At 45.5% G+C, this 22,167-nt stretch overlaps 1 protein-coding gene across 9 annotated transcripts in view; it reads right to left on the bottom strand.

Annotated features, from left to right (window-relative positions):
• SLC8A3 (solute carrier family 8 member A3) overlaps window positions 1-22,167 on the bottom strand; it is a 143,996-nt gene that overhangs the window by 14,482 nt on the left and 107,347 nt on the right. For 5 of the 9 annotated variants that reach the window (XM_053602435.1, XM_053602434.1, XM_053602437.1 and 2 more), the window contains one exon: window positions 4,744-4,850. In XM_053602435.1, the coding sequence (XP_053458410.1) occupies window positions 4,744-4,850 (107 nt within the window). Of the gene's footprint in view, window positions 1-1,855; window positions 1,960-4,743; window positions 4,851-22,167 lie in introns of all 9 variants that reach the window. The other 4 variants (XM_053602436.1, XM_053602439.1, XM_053602440.1 and 1 more) reach the window with 1 other exon arrangement.

Genomic DNA, 22,167 nt, shown 5'->3' with positions numbered 1-22,167 from the left:
ATTATGTGGCCAAGAAGACCAGCAATGGAAGATGGGGAGGAATTCTGCCCCTACAATACCAGGTGTGTCCATACCAGTGCCAGACAGCTGGTCAGCTCTGCAGAGAGAGTCCCCAGCAGACAATGGGAACTGACCAATGATGGCAGTCTGAGAGGAAGACCCATAGAGGAGACTGTGATGTAGCCACTGATTCTCTTAGATCTGTCCTTGAGTGAAAGGCTTATGCTGCTTCTTATCATGTGAAGTAGTTGCAGAGTGACCACCCTTTTTGACAAACAGGTGAATTTCACTGCTCCATTCTCCATGAGCCTCCTGGCAGCATGTCTGTCCTGAATGGGAGCATGAACGTCCCTTGCTATTTCCCAAGAGCACTCCTACCTGTTCCCACATCTATTCCTCTAACACATTTGAAGTAGTGGCTTCTAATCGTTTTCTTCAAGGGAAGATGTCCTTCTTTGCATTGACTCAGGTTGCAACATCATCACCCCTTAGGGATGAATCCCTGGCAGGTATTCTGAGATGCATGTCCCGAGGAAAGCAGGGCTGGAGCCACTTCTCTATGTGGGATGGGGACTCTCTTGGGATCTGGGCAATATGTTCACTTGCAGATGCCTGGCAAATGCAGACATCTGTCAACCTGCCTCTTGGGGATCGGCACCAACTACACCTGCCCAATGTCAGCCCTTTTCCAGGGCGCAGGGGAATTTTCATACCTGGAATTACTTCCTTCTTTTTGTAGCCTCTCAATTATCTGCTTTAGAGGTTGCATTATCCCATTGGTTCTCAACCTTCCTAATGCCACAACCCTTTAATACAGTTCCTCATGTTGTGGTGACCCCCAACCATAAAATTATTTTCATTGCTACTTTGTAACTGTAATTTTTGCTGCTGTTATGAATTATAATGTAAATATCTGATATTAGGCAACCTCTGTGAAAGAGTCATTTGTGTCATACCCACAGGTCGGGCACAGCTGCATTATCCCAAAGTTGTCTCAAAAACATATCCTACCTTAGGCTAGGAACAGGGGTAGAATGCAATGGGGTGGGATGCCCAAGAGAGAAAGAACAGCTCAGGATTCCAGATCGCATAGTTAGAAGCTAGCTCTAAGAGAACTCTCAGAGGCCACATCCCCTGACGACAGGTACACCTTCCCATACCACAGTTCACCCCACCGGGGAATAGCCAGATGATACACTTACCTCTTCAAAGGGCAGAGGGACCAGGGGCCACTCTGCAAGTGAGTAACCTGCCAAACATTCAACAGAGGTTGGGGAATGCAGTGGAAGACTCTTAAAGTGTCATTGCAACCTGGACCCGAACCCCTATTCCAGACCCTCCCACAAGTCCAGGCTTGAGAGTGAGGGGTGGCAGGGAGGAAGGCTGGGAAGGGGCTTAGGCATGCATTGCATCACATTCCTTTCTTCTTCTTCTACTTCCCACCCACCAACGAGTTTTTACATTTAGGGGTTACAGTGTGAGGTGGGGAATGGAAAGGGGGAGAGTGTATGGGCCAATGGCAATTGGATAATTGGATAATTATAGCAAAATATGGAAGCCACTCATTAGGGTCAGGAGGAGTTGCGGCTACAGTGCTGCCCAGAAGGCGGGAAAGGAGGAATTTGGAAATAAGCTAAGGCTGAGAAGGCAGAGATGGTACCGAAACAGGGTGAGAGCAAGAATACAGGAGGGAAAAGAATAAAAAACGTCTGTTGGTCAAAAAGAGAAAGGAGGAGAAGGGAAGAAAAAGGGGGGAGAGAAAAATAAAGTTGCTTTTGCTTTTTTGTTGTTTTTCAGGTTGTTTCAACTTTTTTCTTTCTTTTTGTTGTTGTTTTGTTTTTAAAGGATCTCACACCTGATATTCCACGTTCCATCCATTTCGGTTCACCAAGGGCAATGAAGAAATTCTCTTGCCTTTCGTATTCCTCCTCATCTACTATTTTAACCCTTATGGTTTTCCTGTAGGGACAAAACAAGAGAGAAAATGTGTCGACTGGGGCGGTCGATCGACTGGTCACCTGGAGCACAGCCTTTAAAATCATTTCCTATCACTCTTGGCACATGCAGCCCAGTCCCGCCATGGCGGCTTTTGACGGGACGATGGCAAATTGTGTTGTTCTCACGTAAAAAATGGTCTTAGTTTTTCTTGTCTCCTCAGTCATAGTCCTTCATATGAGTGAGAGGGAAAGGGAGCCAGGAGACAAGGAAAGGTGGGCAAAGGGAGGGAGCCAGAGAGCCGGGAAGGGAGAGGGGAGGAAGGAGGGGGCGTTTAGACCCTGCTGAGAGTTAGTGGGAGGTAAGCCGGCAGTGCATTCCCCTGGGTGTCACATGGTAACACTGGCAATTCTTTGGACAACAGGTAAACTACTGGCCCATCAGGAACGACTCAGGGTCCTACCACAATAGGAAATATATCAGTGGAACCTGGGGCTTGTATCACTTCTTCGTTTTTATATTCACTTCCATTGTAAGCCTTGTAAAAGAAAAAATCAAAAAATAAGTATTTATGAGGAAGGGAAATCAGAGAGAGAGAGGGAAGAAGGAGAGAAAGAATTCTATTATTTGTCTCATTCTTTGTTTCATAGGGTTTCCATGGTGGGAACTAAATATATATGTGTTAACCACAATATCATATAGGAATCCTTTACTATTTACAACGGATCCACTTCTGGAATAATGTGAAAGAAAGATATAAATCATCAAATTCTAAATCACCTTTGAATTTCTGTCATAGAGGGGTCATATGTTCCCAAATTGGCTTCCTGAAATGTTGATGATCATGAGTCCAGGGCACAAGGCAGTGGAGGTTTCTGTTTGTCTCTGGATATTTTAACAAAGCATAGTGTCTTTTAAGAACAAATCATCAGAGAAGCAAAGTTCAAAACTCACTCCCCTCAAACCAGACCACAGTCGTGGAGAGAGGTTGCTACATAGGCTTGGCTCTTTCAGAATTGTTATTTTCTGCTATAAATATGTATATTTATATATACCATATAAATATGTATATATATATATATATATATAGTCCTGAAACTAAATGCTAGCTAAAGATCAAAGAGGTGCTGTTGTTTTTTTTTGTAGAGACAGAGTCTCACTGTACCGCCCTCGGGTAGAGTGCCATGACTTCACACGGCTCACAGCAACCTCTAACTCTTGGGCTTAGGGGATTCTCTTGCCTCAGAGGTGCTAATGAAGGGTGGCCTAAGTGTTTGCTGAGGAGCCTATTATATTCTGAAGACACCCTGGGCTTTGCTACCTGTGATCCGAGGCAGTTTGCTGGGCACAGGATTTGCTGTGCATTTGTAGGGTGTGTACTTTACAGGCACAGTCATGTGCCACGCAACAGCAACAGCGTTTCAGTCAATAATGGAATAATGGACCCCAAAAGGTAATAACATTGTATTTTGACTGTATCCTTTCTATGTTTAGATGCGTTTAGATAAACAAATACTCACCACTGGGTTCCACTTGCCTACAGTTCTCAGTACAGCAACATGCTGTACAGGTTTGGGGCCTAGGAGCAAATACCACACAGCCCAGGAGTCCAGGGTTGTGTGAGCGCCCTCTGTGATGTCCACATAGCCAGGAAGTCTCCTAACAGGGTGTTTCTCAGCACATGCCCCATTATTAAGTGATGCATGACTGTATTTTCTTTCTACCTTTTGGGCATTTTTGGGGCACCTTTTCAGACCTCACTCAGTGGGCAAGAGAAAGCACAATGATTGTCAAGAGGCATTTTGGGAACTTCTCTCTTGGCCCTTGATATGGGACCCTGGGGTTGTTTAGAAGGTGCGAGGCCACTTTTCTGCTGCAGGGAGTGTGTGGTGGAATGGGAGTGGGGTGCCCTGCGAACATGGATAAGGCCCAGGGGGCATGAGGGACAGCTTAGCCAAGGAAGGAGCAATCCCCCAATACCGGCACTTTCTTCCCCACAGTCCGGTCCATCCAGGATAGGATTTCTTGCTTTGCCTATTGCAGGCCATGGAGGTATCAGGTCATTTAAGTTGAAAGCAAAGTTTTCATCCACTCTGAGAAGACCCAGAGACTTCTTGGGAAAGCGTCCATTCCAGTCAGAATCCTCTCCCCTACTGTTTGAATGCTTTGTCTGAACACTCTGTTGCTCTTGGTGGGAAAGTAGAGGAAGGCAGCTAGGTCTTTGACCATGACTTGGAATGCACAGCTGTAGTTTTAGCCCAGTCAAGGTCAAGGAGAGAAACAGCCTTAATAGTAGGCATGTGGCAGATCAGAAGGCTCCAGAGTCCTGCTGTAGGGAGTGGGGTTAGTCATGACCAAAGTACACTGATTCTCATGTCCTGGGACTCCAGGCTTTGCCCCAAGACTACTGCCCCATGGAGATCTCTGCTGAGAGTCTGTTTCCTGGTGCTGCCCTCCGGGCTAGTGCTCTTGGACCTTCTCCTTCCTGGCAGAGCCTCATATGTGGCACTGTCAGTGCACCAGCTCTGTCTCTCTCTTTCCTCACACTCATTTCCCCATCCCAGAAAAACCATTGGTCTTGAGCATCCCTCTTACGGCTACCATGTGACAGGCTGGCAGGTGTTAGGACAGAGCTGGGAGCAGAGAAAGGACACAGAGAAGAAGGAAGTGAAAAGAGAAAACAAGAGAGGAAACAAGGGAAAGTGAACCAGAGAATCAGAAGACAAGAGAGGAGGAGACATACAGGGCAGAGAGAGGACGAGCAGGAGAGAGGACATTAGTGTTAGTGTGGAGGACAGGGTACTACACCTTTCTGAAAACTCATATCCACCATGCGGGGGCCCATCATCTCAATGAAGTAATTCTTGTTTTTCTCATACGTCTCATCATCAATTACCTTGATGTGAATTGTTTTGCTGTGGATGGAAACATAAGTATCATAAGCAAGGAGGAGAGTGGGGGTGAGCCAGTCAGGAGAAGAGACAGAAGAGAAGGAAACAGCAAAGAGATCCAGAAGGGTCCGAGCTTGCTGAACACTGCAGGGACTTGGAGGAGAGTGGCTGCCTGGGGTCCCTCCAGCCTCACGGGGCTCCTCCCAGGCTGCCTGTGGCTTCAGGGTGAAATCCCACTTGGACACTGAAAAGAAAGAGCTTGAGCTTCCCAGCTAGTCTCTGGCTTCTAGCCCTGCCTCTGCTGTGTGATCTCGGACAAACAGGACGAACAATGCTCACACCATCCCGGGGCGGTTGTGAGATGTGCACGTGAATACTGGGCATTCAGGGCTCCCATAATGTTTGCTTCCTTATCCCTCTTGATTTTGGCACAAGAGATAATTTTTTGACTTTCAAAATCAGCTGATGTTGATCCAAAAGGTTCATTTTATAATAAAAAGCAGAAAAGGGAGGACTAATTGGTCTGTGGAAATCTTGCCTAGAAATGTAGAATTTTTCCCTTTCTGCAGGGCAGTGACTATCACGGGGGAGCCAGGAGAGTTGCTCCCCCCATGTCACACATTCTGGTAATGCACAGTGGACCCCTCAAACTACTGACACTATTTCTAAAGAAGCTTCCGCAATCATAATTCTAGGGCACCCTGAATTACGATTAATTTCTTTTTGTTTGTTTGTTTTTTTGTGGTTTTTGGCCGGGGCTAGGTTTGAACCCACCACCTCTGGCATATAGGACCGGCGCCCTACTCCTTGAGCCACAGGCACCGCCCACGATTAATTTCTAAGTCTTTCAATATCTTGTGCCTGGCACCAGTACATGGCTTTTTATGCTGAAAGGTAAATGTTACTGTAAACATTTAAAAACATAAAACAATTTCAGCAATCCTGTTTTGCCTCTCTTTCTTTCTCTTTCTCTCTCTTTCTTAATACTATTCAGTCATTAAAAAAAAATGGAGACTTTTACATCCTTCATATTAACCTGGATGGAAGTGGAAGACATTATTCTTAGTAAAGCATCACAAGAATGGAGAAGCATGAATCCTACATATTCAATTTTGATATGAGGACAATTATGACAATTAAGGTCATGGGTGGGGGAAGGCAAAGCAGAGAGAGGGAAGGAGGGAGAGGGGTGGGGCCTTGGTGTGTGCCACACCTTCTGGGGGCAAGACATGATTGCAAGAGGGACTTTACCTAACAAACGCAATCAGCGTAACCTGGCTTATTGTATCCTCAATGAATCCCCAACAATAAAAAAAAAAAAGAAAGAAAAAAAAATTTACCAAGGAGGAGGAGGTTTAAAAACAGAGATAGTTTGGGCCTCTCCTGTTGGGTAATAAGGGGACTTCTCAGAACCAGACCCTGGCCAAGATGCTAGGCCTCTCCCAGAGAGGTGGGAAGTCACTGGACTGTGCAGGTGTGGAGCCCTTCTTTCAGACACTAGCCTTTGTTGAGGAGACTGAGGCTGCTAGGTCCTCCCTTTATTCCTTTTTATAAAGTAGAAATATCTTTCCTTTCTAACTAATCAGGACTCTATCGCTGATCTCTCAATCTTTCCCAAGTCACCATTAGAGCTTTGCATGTCTACAGAGGCTCCATTGTCCACACTGTTGATCCTGCAGAATCCCATCTGGGTCCACCACTCCTGAAGTGAATGCAACAGCAGTTACTAACACACCCCTCTCCGTCACTCCACCTCTTACAAAAGCAGACTCCAAGCCTTCATCACCTGTCAAAACCACCCCAGTAACAGCAAACATGGCTGTTAGCCATGGTAGAAAGCATAACTACTCACTCGTGAATGGCCACAACACTTACAGCCTTCCTTCCTCAGGTAATGATGCCCTGTGTTCAAGTCCTTCCTCCACCCCTCACTACCTAGGGGACCTTTGGCACCTTACTGAAGCTCTTCAAATCTCACGTGCAGAATGGAACAGTAATACTGACTCTGTAGTGTCCTTAAATGAGATAATGCACGTGACTCTGCTGGCAGGATGTGTACTCCCTTCTAAAAATTTAACAAATAGCAGCCATTATTACTAAGAGTAACAAGGTCCCCAGTTTGGTAGCTTAAGAGTGATATAAGAGGCAATTAATAAATAGAATTGGTGACCCAAGAGGTGGAACAAGCTGGAAATAGAAGTCAGGTCAGGAAAGGTTTGGATAAAACAGGACAATGACAGATCCCGGATGGGTGATTAGAGGGGCTCAGGATGTTAAGAGTGGTAACAGAGAACATCTCTCTCATTCTCTCAAAATCTAGCCTATGCCCCCATCAGTGATGAGCTCGGTTCTGGGCTGGACAGACCACATGTCTTTCAACATAGCATGGTTTATGACTGTTTTGACTTTTAGTGAGTAGATAAAAAGAGATGCCATTGACTTGTTAGTTGGGGACAAGAGAAATGAGGACAGGCCTTCAGTAGCCACAGGTGGAACCCAGGCCCACCAGCCAGAACTACCAGTTGCAGGGTGGAGTGGGAGGAGCAGATGTGGGATTCCCCCATAGGGATCGCTCATGGGGAAGGCAGCTCATCTCTTTGGACTTAATGTGTTACCTTGCCTGGAGGCTAGAGAAATCCCTTCCAGCTCTTGAAAACTGAGAAAGTTCTCACTTCTGCTCAAATCACAAATGAGGTAACAGGAACATTTAAATATAGTAAGAGTTACCAGCCAGGTCTTGAGTTCTCTTTCCAAACCTTGGTCCTCCCACTTCAGTCAATGGCACCATCATCTACCAAATTGCTGAAGCCCCAAATCCAGAAACACTCTGATTCCTTCCTTCCTTTCCTTCACTCCTCCTCCCTGGCCCCTGTGCCATGTCCACAGCATATTTAATTTACCATATCTGTCCCTGTGTCATCAAAACCGAGCTCCTACCCCATCACCTCTCCCTCAGACTTTGCAGTAGCCTCCTAAGAGATTACCGTGCTCCTGCCTTTGTCCTCCTTTTTCGATCCCTTCCCCCCATCACAGGCAGGTTATCTATTAAAAATGCAATCCCAGTCCTCTCATACCCCTATGACTGGAACCAATGCAGAGCCCTTACCATGGCGTATGGGAGCTTGCACAATCCACCTGCCATTGACTTCTCAGACCCCACTCATAACGTTCTCCCCTTCCTTGCTCATGGCACCCAGACACACTGGCCACCTTTTCCTCAAATCAACCCCTTTCCCACATCAGGCACCCCCCACCTCCTTGCTATTCCTTCTGCATAGGACAGTCTTCACTCCATCTTGCTTACGCTTACTCTGGGTTTCCCAGTAAACATCTCCTCAGACAGGCCTTCATGGCCACCTTGTCTTCAGGTAGTCACTTGCCATATCATCATCACTCTGTTCATTCCCTTCAGTGCACTCACAGCTTAGAGGTAGCTGGTCTGTCCACATTAGCATGTGAGCTCCACGAGGACAAGGGACATGTCCATCCCATTTGCCACCAGGGTCCAGTGCCCCGCTTGGTATCCAGCATATAGGAGGCCTCAATCATGACTTGCTGAGAGTTAGTGATGAATTTCCAACACACTCAGAGCTTCATAAAATGAATATACTATGCCTTTTTGCAGTAAAAATATAAGTCATTAGGAAAAAAATATTTTGAAGGCTACTTTCATGGAATGCCCCAGCAGGTGTCCAGCCATTTGTCTTTTTTGCTGCACATGGGAAGAATAAGAGTTGTCCTGGGCCATGCGTTAAATACATAAACACTAATGACAGTTGATGAGCAAAAGTTCCATGCATACTTTTTGCAATATCTGATACCAAAGATAAGCAAAACAGTTCTCAAATAATCTGCATGTGGCCCCTGGGTCACAGGTTGGACACCCCTGAAAGGAGTCTCAGTGGTGCAAAGAAGCTAGAAGCCCTGTATCATCAAACTTAGGGCTTACATAAACGACTGCATTTGTCCACTTTACAGAAGATGTCTCCAACAATAGCCTGGGATCTAACTGACTGGTTTACATGAGGGTTTTTGAATCCTTTGTCTCCCCATTCCCAATTCCTTCTTCTATCATAGTAGTGGTTACGGAATGGTCATGGGGGCAGATTATCCGGAGCAGCTACTCTGGGAGCCAGTAATGCTGCCAGAAGCTCCAGAGCCTGCATCTGCCTGTCCTCCAAGTCTCCCAGAGTACAGCATTGCTTGGAAAAGATGCTCCCAGGAGAACATTCCTTTGCTCATGGGCATCCAATCCCAAATCAGCCTTTGTTTCTCTGGGTACTGCAAAGGGAAGTGTTCCCTTTCTCTACTGAGTTCCTTTAGAGGGGAAGGGGAAAGAAGCAGCATCTATCAGTTGCATGGATGAATAATGCATTGGAAGAGGATACTGTGAATTTCACTTTATAAAGAAAGGACAAAAATCAAAGATAATTCGATTATATGCTGTTCAGTGCCATGAGAAAGCCTTTCTTACTTCAGCCTTACTTCTGTTGTATTAACATAGGTTATTATTATTGCTTCCTTTTTAAAGATAAAAAAACAGATGCTCAGAGAGGCTGAGTAACTTGCTCAGAGACACAGAGCTAGTAAGCAGCAGAGCTAGGATTTCAGCACATGTCCTCTGGTGCTTCTATAACTTACAGCCTACAAGCATTCCCATTCCCAAGCAGCCACCACAATGAGGAACCCCAGAACTCCCCCATTAAACTGATGGCAGCAGAGGTGGACCTGCCTCTGCATCACATTGTGAGTAGATAGCCTCCTGATGCTTCGGCCCTCCCATGCCAGAAATAATCTCTAAATCCAGGCTGGACTTCCAGCTCGGTGACCTCTTCCCCCTTGATTCCTACTGAATGACTCTTCACCGTATCAAGAAGGGTTTCTTTCATCACTTGTAAATGCATCCTTGCTGCTCCGAGCCAGCTAATGTTCACAAAGCTGCCTTGATCTGGGGCAGCAGGACAGAGCTGGGGAGGAGCCGCCAGCCTTTCCATGGCAGCTTTCAGAAGCTTCACATCCCTGTGTTGGGTTTTTCTTGTAGTCTCCTTTATCTTCCCGGCTGGAGGCCAGCTGCCCCCCTGTCATCTCTTCCCTTGTCAGGCTTTTGACTCTGTGAACCTCGATAGGTAGAACTCCCCCAACCCCCACCACACCCTCATAGCCCAACACTGACACTCCCTTTCCCCCTCTCCCAAGGTCTGAGGGAAAGGTTCTTGTTTCAAGAGAAGGCTTAGGATGCTATAATTGGTTTGCTCTTGAAAACAGGTATGTCACAGGCTCCCTGAAAACCATGCTTCTCTAACTTGAATGTGCATATAGATCATGGGCATCTTGTTCATGTGCAAATTCTGAATCAGTACAGGTGAGTGGGCCTGAGAGTGTCCCTTCCTTACCAGGCCCCAGGGCATGTAGGTGCTGCTCCTCCAGGACCAAGACTCCTTGGAGAAGTCTCTCCAAGGCTATTGAAAACTCAGGGAAAGGAGAGCTGCTGGTCAAATGCCACGGCCAGTCACGATGAGGGCTAGAAGCAAAATGTAGCATTTTAGCCAAAGGCTAGACTAATTTGGTCTATTCTGATACCACATTTTGAGAGGGGCATTACAGAGTGTCCCAAAAGTCACTCATAAAATTGCCATTCATAGGGAAAATGGGAAATTATAGCTAAGTGTACCTTTATGGACAAAAGATTCATTACAAATTTTTATAAAGAGGTGGCCAACATGTAGTAAATATTTCATAAATATTATGTAAAATCTTGTAATGAATATTTTGTAGATAAAGGTACATTTAGCTACAATTTCCTGATGCGTGGCAACTTTTGAGTCACCTATACCCAGAGTAGGGTGACTAGAAGTCAAGAAACCCCATTTCAAATTAGTTTTCTAATATTTACAATCATGCCTATTCTGTGCTAGGCACAGTTCTAAGCACTTTGTTTATATTAAATAATTTACCCCTCACAACTAACCTGTGAGGTAGGTAGAGGCCAGGCAAGGTGCTATTTTCTCTGCATATGTTAATATTATCTCATTTAATTTTTGCATTAACCTACGAGGTGGGTACTATATTTATCCTAATTTCCACAGATGAGAAACCAGATAGCCAGGAAAGTGAAGAGTCTCACCCAAGGTCAAAACTAAGTAAGTGGCGGAGCTGGGATTTAAACTCCGTGTGGCTCTTAAGATGGTGCTTCCAACCACCAGGGCTGATAAATGGATCTGGAGGACAGCTGTCTCCTGGGAGAGATGGGGCTGCTCTGAATGGTTTTGGGACTGTCACAAGTCATTGGCTGGAAGCTCCAGGGAGGTGGCTGCATCTCTGCCATGTGCCATCAGTGAGATCAACTGCTTATAAGGACTCGGTGTTGTTCCTGGTGGTGTCAAAAAATACAATGATGACTTGCATGAGAAAGGCTAGGGGAAGGCTTCAAGCCTCTTATGGGGTCAGGTAGATGAACTCTGAAGAGCTACACCCTGTGGTGAGCTGGTAAAGAAGCTCTCTGAAATATAAAGGAACCCTGATTTGGAGTGTTTGCCTCCCAAGGTGAAAATAACCTCACTGTGGTCAATTTCAAGCTACTTAACAGTTTCACAATCAACTTGTAAAATTCCTTAACAGTTAAGAGTCAGCTCTTGGGGGGGAGGAAAAGCAGAAAGAGGTACGGAGGGAGAGGGGTGGGGCCTTGGTGTGTGTCACACTTTATGGGGGCAAGACATGATTGCAAGAGGGACTTTACCTAACAATTGCAATCAGTGTAACCCGGCTTATTGTACCCTCATTGAATCCCCAACAATAAAAAAAACAAAAAATAAAAAAAATAAAAAAAGAGAGAGGGAAGGAGGGAGAGGGGTGGGGCCTTGGTGTGTGCCACACCTTCTGGGGGCAAGACATGATTGCAAGAGGGACTTTACCTAACAAATGCAATCAGTGGCTGGGTTATAGCTTTCATGTGAGAGTCCCAAATTAGTTTCATAGTAGGGCTATAACCCAGCTACAACTTAACAATAGGGGGAAGTGGGAAAGGGGTGGGGGGTGGGTAGAGGGAGGGGGATCGGTGGGATCACACCTGTGGTGCATATTACAGGGGTATTTGCGAAACTTGGTAAATGTAGAATGTAAATGTTCTGGCACAGTAACTGAGATAACGCCGGAAAGGCTATGTTAACCACTGTGATAAAAATGTGTCAAATGGTTTATGAAGCGAGTGTATGATACCCCATGATCATATCAATGTATACAGTTATGATTTAATAAAAAAATAAAAAAAAAAGTGCAATCAGTGTAACCTGGCTTATTGTACCCTCAACGAATCCCCAACAATAATAATAAAAAAAAAAGTCAGCTCTTGTGTGGGCTGGTAGGGCTTGCTCCAGGGCAGGACAATGCCAGATTCTACTGAAATGTCAGAGAGAAGTTACGATGGAAAAGGTAGTTTTGACTGCTGTACAAATTATTTTGTCACATGCTAGTGTTTTCTCAAAGTGAATAAGTATCTGATAAACTGAGGTTTGAAAGTGCTGATTTAAAAAAGTGTTTGGAAAGAAGGCTTAAAGATTTGGCTTTTAAAAGGATCGTGGTTGAGTATGGAGGCTGTGGTAGGCAGAATTTTTAAAATGTTCCACCCAAGATGTTCTGACCTAATCCCTGGAACCTGCGACTATGCTGAGCTATCACTTCCATAAGGTTATGTGGGATGGTATGTGATATGGCACCGTGGAACCTTAAACTAGAGACATTACCCAGGTGGGCCTGATTTGATTTGTGGGTTGGCCCAGAAAGCACAGCACTTTCTCTGGCTAAATTAGAAGGGAATCCAGGGAAGAAGGGGGGCATGAGAAAGACCCCTCAGGCTGCTTTGGTTTGAAGAAGAAGAGTGTCACTGAAGAAGAAATGTAGGCAACCTGTAAGTGCAAAGAGTGACCGGGGGATGACAGCAAGCGAAGTAAAGGACCTAAAGCCACAAGAGACTGGATTCTGAAACACCCTGAAGGAGCTTGGAAGCAGCTACTCCCCAAGAGTCTCCAGATAAGATTCCAGCCTGGCTGCCACCTTGATTTCAGCCTTGTGAGATCCTTGGGCAGAAAACTTGGTGGAGCCTAGGTAGTTGTTAGCCACAGGACTCTGAGATCATAAATGGCTATTGTTTTACACCTCTACATTTGTGACAATTTGTTACACAGCAACAGACAGCTAATATGGGAGGCCTATTTATTTTATGGAGGCAGGAACTGAGCCAGATGAACTCGTGGAAACGTGCAGTGTCTGCTTTGTAATCAGAATACTTTGTCCTGATGAAAGGGCCCTTTGTGCAAAGCAGAACAAGGATATGCCTCTGAAGATACAGAGTTTGACAAGGACAGGGGTCTTCCTTTGGATTAGTATCACCTTGCCACAGGGCAGGGCATGGTGTGAAGAGCACTGGCTGGATTTGAGCCTCTACTCCAGCGTCTTTATACAGCCCACAACCTGTACAACTGCATGCAGCAACCCTGATAGGCAGACTCTTGCTTGGTTCACTATTCCACATGCATGCCTGAGCCAACAGGAATATGGGGCAGACTGAGACAGAGAGAGATGGGTGTCACTGGAGAATTTTCTGCAATTTAGAGGGATGGTCAGGTAGGGGGGAGGGACAAAGTCGAGGGAAGAGTGTTTGAATATGCGTGAGTGGGGAGAATGCACAGGGTCCCTTTTGCTTTGGTGTCTATTCTGGCCCTCTGATGCTTATAGCTTCTCTGCTGGACTGATCAGAGGAAACTCCTGAGGACATGGCTTCTCCTGCATAAAGTGTAGCAATTTTGTCTCTATTGACAATGAAGACCTGACTGCTGGGCGCGTTCATGGGTGTAGACACAATATGCGTCTGAGGACTTAATGCTCACTCTGTTCATTCTGAAATGTCCAGGGACATAACTGCGCATTACAGCCCATGGTTGGCTCTTCCTCTTTTCTAAATATCCACTTTTGCAGGTCACAAAGAGGTTGTTACCTATGGCTAGAGTGAAAAAGGCATCTGAGATAACTGTATGATTATGGACCTAGACTTCAGGGTATGATCAGAGGCAAGGTGGTACCAGAAACTCCAAAGGGGCCACTCATTCTTTTTCCCAAAGGTCAGGGCAAAGTTTCTAATTTTTAGAAAAGAGGTCTTCTAAAGTAGGTACCTTTCTTTGCAGGATAGCTCTGCAGGATAGAAAAGATTTTAAATCACAAATTTTTTGGGGGGGGCAGAATTTTTTTTTTCTTATTTAATTTTTTTTATTTAACTTTTTTTTTTTATTGTTGGGGATTCATTGAGGGTACAATAAGCCAGGTTACACTGATTGCATTTGTTAGGTAAAGTCCCTCTTGCAATCATGTCTTGTCCCCAGAAGGTGTGGCCCACACCAAGGCCCCACCCCCCTCCCTCCATCCCTCTCTCCGCTTTTCCTTCCCCCGCCCCTTGGCGGTTTTATTTAATGTCTGTCCATTCATCTAGTCACCCACCCTTCTCTGCAATTTTATTTTTTCAAATTTGTCTACACAAACTATGCACCCCAAGATTCCTCACTATGTCCTAACCACGTCACCCCTCTGCTCACTTTGGAGATCCTTCCTTCTTTCCTTACTCTACCCAACCACCCATCCATCTATCTATCCATTCTTCCCCCTTCATCCCTCCCTTTCATTCAATAAATGTTTATTAAGCACCTAATACAGGTCAGGCATGATTATCAAGCAGGAAGGACATAAAAGCTGTCTTTAAAGGATCTTCTGTGTAGTAGGGAAGCAGATAATTAATCAAGTAATTAGAGTGAAGTGTGATGAGGAAGACAGACAATAGGGGCAGAGCAGGGCTGGGAGCACAGTGATCTAGAATAAGGACATCAAGGAGCTTTTGCAGAGGAAGGGCTATTTCAGTAGAGGCCTGAATGATGAGTTGAGGTTTGGTCAAGAGGAGTGGGATCTACCAGGGAGAGAGGAGATGGATGGCATGTACCAGAAGCTTGCCAGTGAGAAAATACACGGTGGCTTCAAGGGGGGCAAAATAGGTTCATTTCGGCCAGAGTATCCAGAGTGTGAGCCATGCTGAGGAGTTTGGGATGGTATGTCCTCCTCTCTACCTTGCCATGTCCCCCGTTAAAATAGAGCCCAGGGACTGCCTAGTCTGGGAGGGTGCTCCTGCATGGCCAGCCTGCGCTGAGTTTCCTACATTGTGGCTGTCACACTGAATTAATTGTGCCCTGCCTGAAGCATTTCCTGATTGTTTCTTGGGTAATTATCTTGCCTCTTGAGCCAGGCTGTGCTTCAGGGACTTGGGATATGTCTTACCCTCAGCTCCTCTGCAGTACTTAAAGGCCCAGATGTGGACACAGAACTGTGAAAAAACAACTGTTAGTCACATGGTTCCTGATTCATCTATCCACCCACCTATCCATGTACCCTCTCACTCAATACTTACCAGAGGGATCTTCCCACACTAATGGAACTTACAGTCTAGTGGTGTGTCCACGCACAGAAAATATCCCTTGGCCTCTCCCCTTTGCTCATGTGGAATTCGCATGGGGCAGGAGGCAATATTAAGCTCTAGGAAATGTTAATGTCTGTGGAGGAAACTAACTTATTCCCATTCCTCAGCCAGCTTCAATACATCTTAGCTTGAGTAGATAGCAAACTTCCAGAAGGCTCCTGAGCTTGGTTATTTCTTGTGGCTACTCAAGCAAAGATAAAAGGATGTGTGTGTGTGTGCATGCATGCACACACAGACAAAGAAATGTGCTCAGACATTGTCTCATTACAATTTCTCTGCCAGGACAAAAGTGTTCTCATGTCTTTGAGCTTCAATAAAGATTTCCCTTCCTTTTTGCTGCCATGTGGTAGAGAATGTGTCACATTCCTGATTATGTGTGTGCATGTGAGTGGAGGTGTGATGGGGTGGAGTGAAGGTTAGGAACATACCACTAGACATTAGAGGGAGAATCTGGCCTTCTTGAAAGTTCTGAAGGAGTAGTTATTAGTTATTCTCAAAGGGGAATTACTTTCTGATCCCCACAGAGATCGCCACAGCAGTAGGTCTGTGTAGGTTGTTGCAGGTTTTAGCTTTGCGTGTGACTCAGCCATTTACAGCCCCATATGGGCCCCCACTTTGCCCTACCGTAAGGGAACGGGGTGGGAAAGAGAGGTGTATTTGCCACGCCAATTCTCCCCACCTCCTAAGTCAAGAGGGGAGGTAAAAAAAAACACCGATGGTCTGGGAATAAATGGTTCCTGTGCTGTGAAGTTGATAAATCCCTTTCTTGGGAAGAATAATCTCTAAAATCATTTTATTTAACAGTGTGTCTGCTCCTAGCACCGAAGAGAACAAGTGGCTGGCTTTCAGACTTAAGCTTTAGAATGTTGGGTGTCTCTGTCTTGCTTTCTCTCTCTGCTGGGAATCTCATTTTAAGAGAATGATTTTGACCTGAGCAGAAAGGAGAGACATTTGTATTCTATAAACATGAAACGTTGGGTCCAAGAAAAAACCTTCTAATATTAGAGAGAGAGAGGTACTAGCTCTGCAGGACCCAGGTCACACAGTCAAGGCTCTTAATCTTCCATCTTAAGCCCCCATTCACTTGAGCACTTACAAAGCCCACACTTTCTGGTGGATAATTCCTAGATATCCCCATAAATAGCGAATCCAGGAAAGATTGCTGTCCCCGGGCTCCGCCAAAAAAAAAAAAAATGGTTTATTTAGAGACTTAACTATGTGAAAGACTGGCTGATCCTATAGACATTTTCTTGACTCAACCAGGCATTAAACTAAAGCAGAGCTGCAGCACCCAAATCTGCAGCACTGCACACCCACAGCACTGCACGCCTGCAGCACCCACATCTGCAGCACCCACATCTGCTGCACCTACAATATAACTAGGGTTCCTCATTCACCCTGCAGAGCTAACCCCTTAAGGCTTTCAGGAAGCCTGAGAATGTTGTTAACCTTTCCATCTATCTGTTCTTCAGTACCCCACTCCTCATGGGCCCCTAATCTTCCTCTTCCTCCCCAGAGGAAGTACCCACTCAGTGCAAGAGCTCAGCTCCCCTCAGCCTGCCCGAGTCCGCCATTGCCTGATATCCGCTATGCTCTCTATTTTTAGACAATAGAAAGGGGGCAGGAAGAAGTATGGAATGTTTTTTCAAGAATATGGTCTTGGAACTGCACTCTGGAGATTGAGGCGGGTTCTCTGTGGCCCTGGCCCCTGCCTCCCTGCCCTCGCCAGGCTGTGTGAGTGCTGCCCACTCCATTTGTCAGTGTGGTCCCCTCTGCTGGGACTCCCTTCTCTCCACTACATATGCTACTCACACCACTGTCACTGGTCACCAGCACTTCTGCAAGAGCCGCCTAACTCATCTCCCTGCTTCCATTTCTCCCTCCCTGTGACAGTCCATTCTCCTCTCAGCATCCCAGAGTACTTAAAAAAAAAAAAAACTTTTTAAAGAAAATCATAACGTGCTGCTCCTCTGCTTAATCCTTCCGTAGGTTCCCAATGCACTTCAGATAAGATTGAAGCTGCACAATATAGCTGAAGAATTCTGAAACTTTAGCACGCTTAGAACCATCCAGAAGGCTGGGTAAAACACAGATCGTTGATTCAGCAGGTCTGGGCAGGATCTGAGACTCTGCATTCCTAACAAGTGGCCAGGTGCTCCTGCTGGCTCCAGAATCACCCCGAGAAATGTGAATCAAGGCTTCGAAGCTCTGCCTTGTTGCCCTTCAACTCACCTTCTGCCACCTTTCCTCACCTCTTCCGCCCTCACCATTCATGTCCTCTTTCTGTCTTTTCAAAAGCATCTACCTCACTCCTGCCTCAGGGCCTTCACACTATCTATTTCCTCTCCCTGGAGCTTCCTTCTCTACATTTCCTCTGGCCAGGTTCTTAATATTTCAGTTTACCTGCTACAGCCCTTTCTACCCAACCTGATCACCCTCTGGCTACTCTTCACCAAATCACCCTGATTCATTTTTATCTCATTTATTTATTTGTGTATGGTCTGTTTCCTCCACCAGAGTAAAAGCCCTGTGAGAGCAAGAACCTTACCTGTCTTATTCATCTGGTCTCTGGCACATAGAATATTTGTTGAATGAATGAATGATTCATGGATACCAGTGGGTGATTGGGTCAGAATTAGTGCCCAGCCCTGTCTGACCGCAGGGCCCATGCTTGACACTCAGGATGTGATGACTGACAGGGACACAGAGGCAAACTGTGGGCTGGTCTCCCTGCCCACTCCATTCTTGCACACACTACCTTCAGAGCACTATTATGAATATTAGGCTGCTCTTATGAAAAGATGAGTTTAATAGCTCCCCTTTCCTTTCCCAAACAAGTCTAAACTCCTTTTCCTGGCCTTAAAAACGTGCATGAAGAGAGTCACCTTGGCTGGCATCCTGGCTGTTCTGTCACTTCAATTACCCAGTTACGACTCAGTTACGAATAGTTAAGCATATTCTCCGTTGTTCCTTCCTGTGACTGATGCCATGAAAAGAATTATCCATTCTGTCACTTCTGGCTAAGAGCATGGGCCTTTGTATCAGAGATAACTACATGCAATACTTCGAAGTTTTAGGACTTTTGGCAAATTACTTAATCTCTATCAGCTGCAGTTTCCTTAACTAAAGATAGATGCAATAACAAAAACTACTCACAGGGTTCTTGGGAAAATTAAATGAGATAATGAGAATAAAACTCATACTGTAGTAACTGGCATAGAATAAGCAGTCAGAAATGTCATTTAATTTGATGATGGCCTGTTTTAAGTTATAATTGGACCAGCCACTAGAAGGATTTTCCCTCTTGACTCCCAGGATAGGGTCAGAAGAGAGTGAGGCAATTATGAGTTTGACAGGCACAGGTTTGGACGGGGCAGGGTATTTTGGGTTCTCTATGGTCTGGTCTGAAGAAGAATGACAGAGTGTTGTGCCTTGAGAGGGCTTGAGTTTCCTCAACATCTTTCCTCGTTTTTATATCCTGCACATTGGTCTCACCCTGTCTTAGAAAGGCTGTTTGGAAACAGGGGTCATCATTCCCCTATACCTGCTGCTGCCCCCCCAGTGGTAGCTGAATGCGTTTTGAGAGGCAACCTTCCCTATTATCCCACATGGCCCTCTGCTCACTTCTATATGGGAGCCCAGGTGATTGCAAGGCTGTTCTATTGCCTATTTTAATCCCATTGGTTAGTGACAGATGGGCTTTTGGGGTCCTATTTTAGCTCCAAGCGGTATGTGTGAAAGAATCAGTGGTATCAACTTCTGCTACAGAGGACATCAGAAAGTTGGATAAGGACAAGCTGTTCTCCACGGATGCCCAGTGAGTATAGGCAGCAATGAATTCCTTTCTAGACTGCTCTGTCTTGTTGATGGATAAACCCATCACTCACACCCTTTTCTTTTCCCCAGAGATGCCAGAATCTGATTTTGGGGGTCCCAGTGCCGATTCCTCAAGTCCCTCTTCCACCTGCCCCCACTTTAGTGAACTCTCCTGAGCTCTGCTCTTTTCTGCTTTTGGCTGGGGAGAGTGTGGTAGAGGAACAGAGTCTGTTTCCCTTTCTGAACATACCCGTCCCCTCCTCCCATCCCACCTCTCAGGAGCAGAAGAAGGTTTGCAGTTAATACTCATTTCAAGCAGTACATTTACATATTCCTGTTGAAAGGGGGAAAAAAAGAACTTGGGAAAACCTGGATTTATAGATAGGTGAGGACTGGCTGACAGGAGCCAGGCCAGAAAGACTCTGGACCCCTCAGCTCAAAACATTTTTGTTTATACTATACATCTGGGGGCCTCTGCCTTTCTGATGACATTCAGGACATGAAACAGTCAGGCAGAGTCGTTCACCTGAAACAGAAGGTGGTAACACTCTGGAGTGATAAGAGACAGTAATATAATACATTTAAAATTCTACATCTGCCTGGAGGGCCTTTAATCAGGGATTTGAAAGCGCTTTCTCCAGATCTTGCCCATTCATCTTTACCACATCCCTGGGAAATAGCTGGCAGGTAGGTAGCAGAACACTAAAAATAGAGAACTATATCATTATCTTTGATGCGAGCATGGTGTATTTAGACAGCATTTTCTCTGAAGAACTAAAGGGCTCCACACACATTATATTATCTAATTCTAACTTATTCATACAACATCCCCCGTATTTGCTGCTTTGCAGGTAGTTTGGAAAGCTTTGGATCTGCAGAAATTCACAACTTTAATGCTTACTCCTTTCCCTCCTGCACTAGCATAATTCTCAGGCATGTAAGTAGCCAGTGCTATAGCTTGATCACCCACCTTGTCTAATATCACACTAACAGAGGCACCCTCAGCATACCCATTCAGCTTTACGCCAGTGACACCAAGAGCTGTAAGAAGACACCATAAATTTCCTTACTGTCAGATTTCATTTAGGTCTAGTTTGTTGGGTTTTTGAAGCCTCTCTTGCATGACTCCCAGATGAACTTCACGATTATTGTGAAGATACAGGGTCGGGCAGGGTCTGCAGGGTGTGCTGAACATATGAGTGGTCGTTAAGGCTAGTTCAGGCTCTCTCTCTAACAGACACCGTCTGTTACTTCATTGTCCTTTAACCTTGCCCAGTGTATTTCTTTTATTTGTAAGCATTTCTGTCTTTCTCTTCCACAGAAATCAGCACTGTTATACACTTATAGTACATGTTACGGTATAAAGAATTTGTCATTTGTATAATTGTCTTCTTTTTAGCCTAAGCTTTATGAAGGCAGGGGCGGTATTTAATTGTCTCCATATCTTCAGAGTCAAGGACACGTCAGATGTTTAAATAAATAGGTGTTGAATGAGTGATGGAATAAATGAGGGTAGGAACCACAGTGAGTATTCTCTGGTTTAGAGCTCCTAATCATGCCCTGTTTTCACTCATGTAAATTCCATTTTAGGATGCCATAATAGCCCCCGCCACACACACACACTGTATCATCATGCCCCTGGGAAATGCTGCCTCACCAATCTTTCCTCTCATTTTCCTCAGCCTTACAGGGGATGCTTAGATAGAAGCCATATTATTGACCTAGTGTCATCCAATAATTTAGTTGAACTTTAGGCTCAGATTGTTTATACAACCTGTTCAAAAAGCCCATGGCTTCCAGCAAAATCTCTCACCTGCACCTGTCTATGTGGTATAAGGAAGAACACATAATCTGGGAGATCATAGGAACTCCAGTTAGAATCTCATTTGTGTTGCTTATAGCTGCATGCCCTTGGCCAAATTCCTCACCTCTGTGAGTGTCTGTTTCTTCAGCAGTAACATGGAGATGACATCCTCATCGGGCAGTTGTGCGGGTTACACGAGAAAGCACAGACAGCAGGCTTAGTAAATACTATTTCCTTTCCTTCCCTTCTATCCTTGACCCCTTCCTTGGACTCATCCTCCTTCCTGGCTGCCAATTATCCTTTGGAGGCTTCTAGCTGTCATCCCCTCGATTTTAGGCTCCATGCTAGAAGTGTTGAGAGTCAGACTATATTTAGATGCCTCGGCTCTTTTTTTTTTTTTTACACCACTGTGTTGCTATGGCGATGGCGGAGAGGGGGGATGGAGGACAGCTTGAAAAGAAGGATGGAGCTCAGCCATGAAGACCAGTGACTCTAGTGGACTGTTCCCAGTGAGCTGGTGGTCTCCAAGGAGACTCACCTGTGCATTCCATCAGGAGATGCCTCAAGGAGATAGGAAGAGGTGCTGCCTGGGAAAGGCTCTTAAGAAAAGGGGGCAAAACTAAGAGGATGGAATGCTGAAAACTGTTTCCTCCACATCCCTAACTCCTGGAGTCTTCCTCAAGTGGCTTCTTGAACCATCAGGTCAGGAGATAGCAGCAGATGGGGTAGGGTGGAGGAATGACATCAGTCATGTCGGAGTTTGGACAATGTTCAGACTCCTTCCCAGGAAGAAAATCCCACCCCCATGCCATGGCCCAGGCTTGCAGTGGACAGGCTTGCCATCTACAGGGGAAACCAAAGTCACACAAGGGCAGAAAAGGGGAGAAGGCTCCTATATTTGAGTGTAGAATGTTGTATACTTGCTGGATTTGAATGTGGGCATGGCAGGCTCCAAGCTAAGGCTAAAATCTTCCACTGAGAAATGGTCCAGTGTTTCCAAAGCTGTTACTCATGCATCATTTCATTGTGTCTGAGATGGCCTGGTGGAGTAGGATTATCTTCACAGGAGAAGATGACAGAGATAGGTTGGAAACGTGCCCAAAGTCAAACAGCTAATAAATAGCAGAGCAGGGAATTGAACTCAGGCCACCTAGACTCCAAATCTAATGTTCTCTCCAGTATACCAAAGGCTACTGAAAACAATCTGTTAA

Source organism: Nycticebus coucang, chromosome 9, assembly GCF_027406575.1.
Source record: "Nycticebus coucang isolate mNycCou1 chromosome 9, mNycCou1.pri, whole genome shotgun sequence".
Classification (NCBI taxonomy): Eukaryota; Metazoa; Chordata; class Mammalia; order Primates; family Lorisidae; genus Nycticebus; species Nycticebus coucang.
Note: the sequence above shows the minus strand (reverse complement) of the source record. Positions and strands in the feature narration are given on the sequence as shown.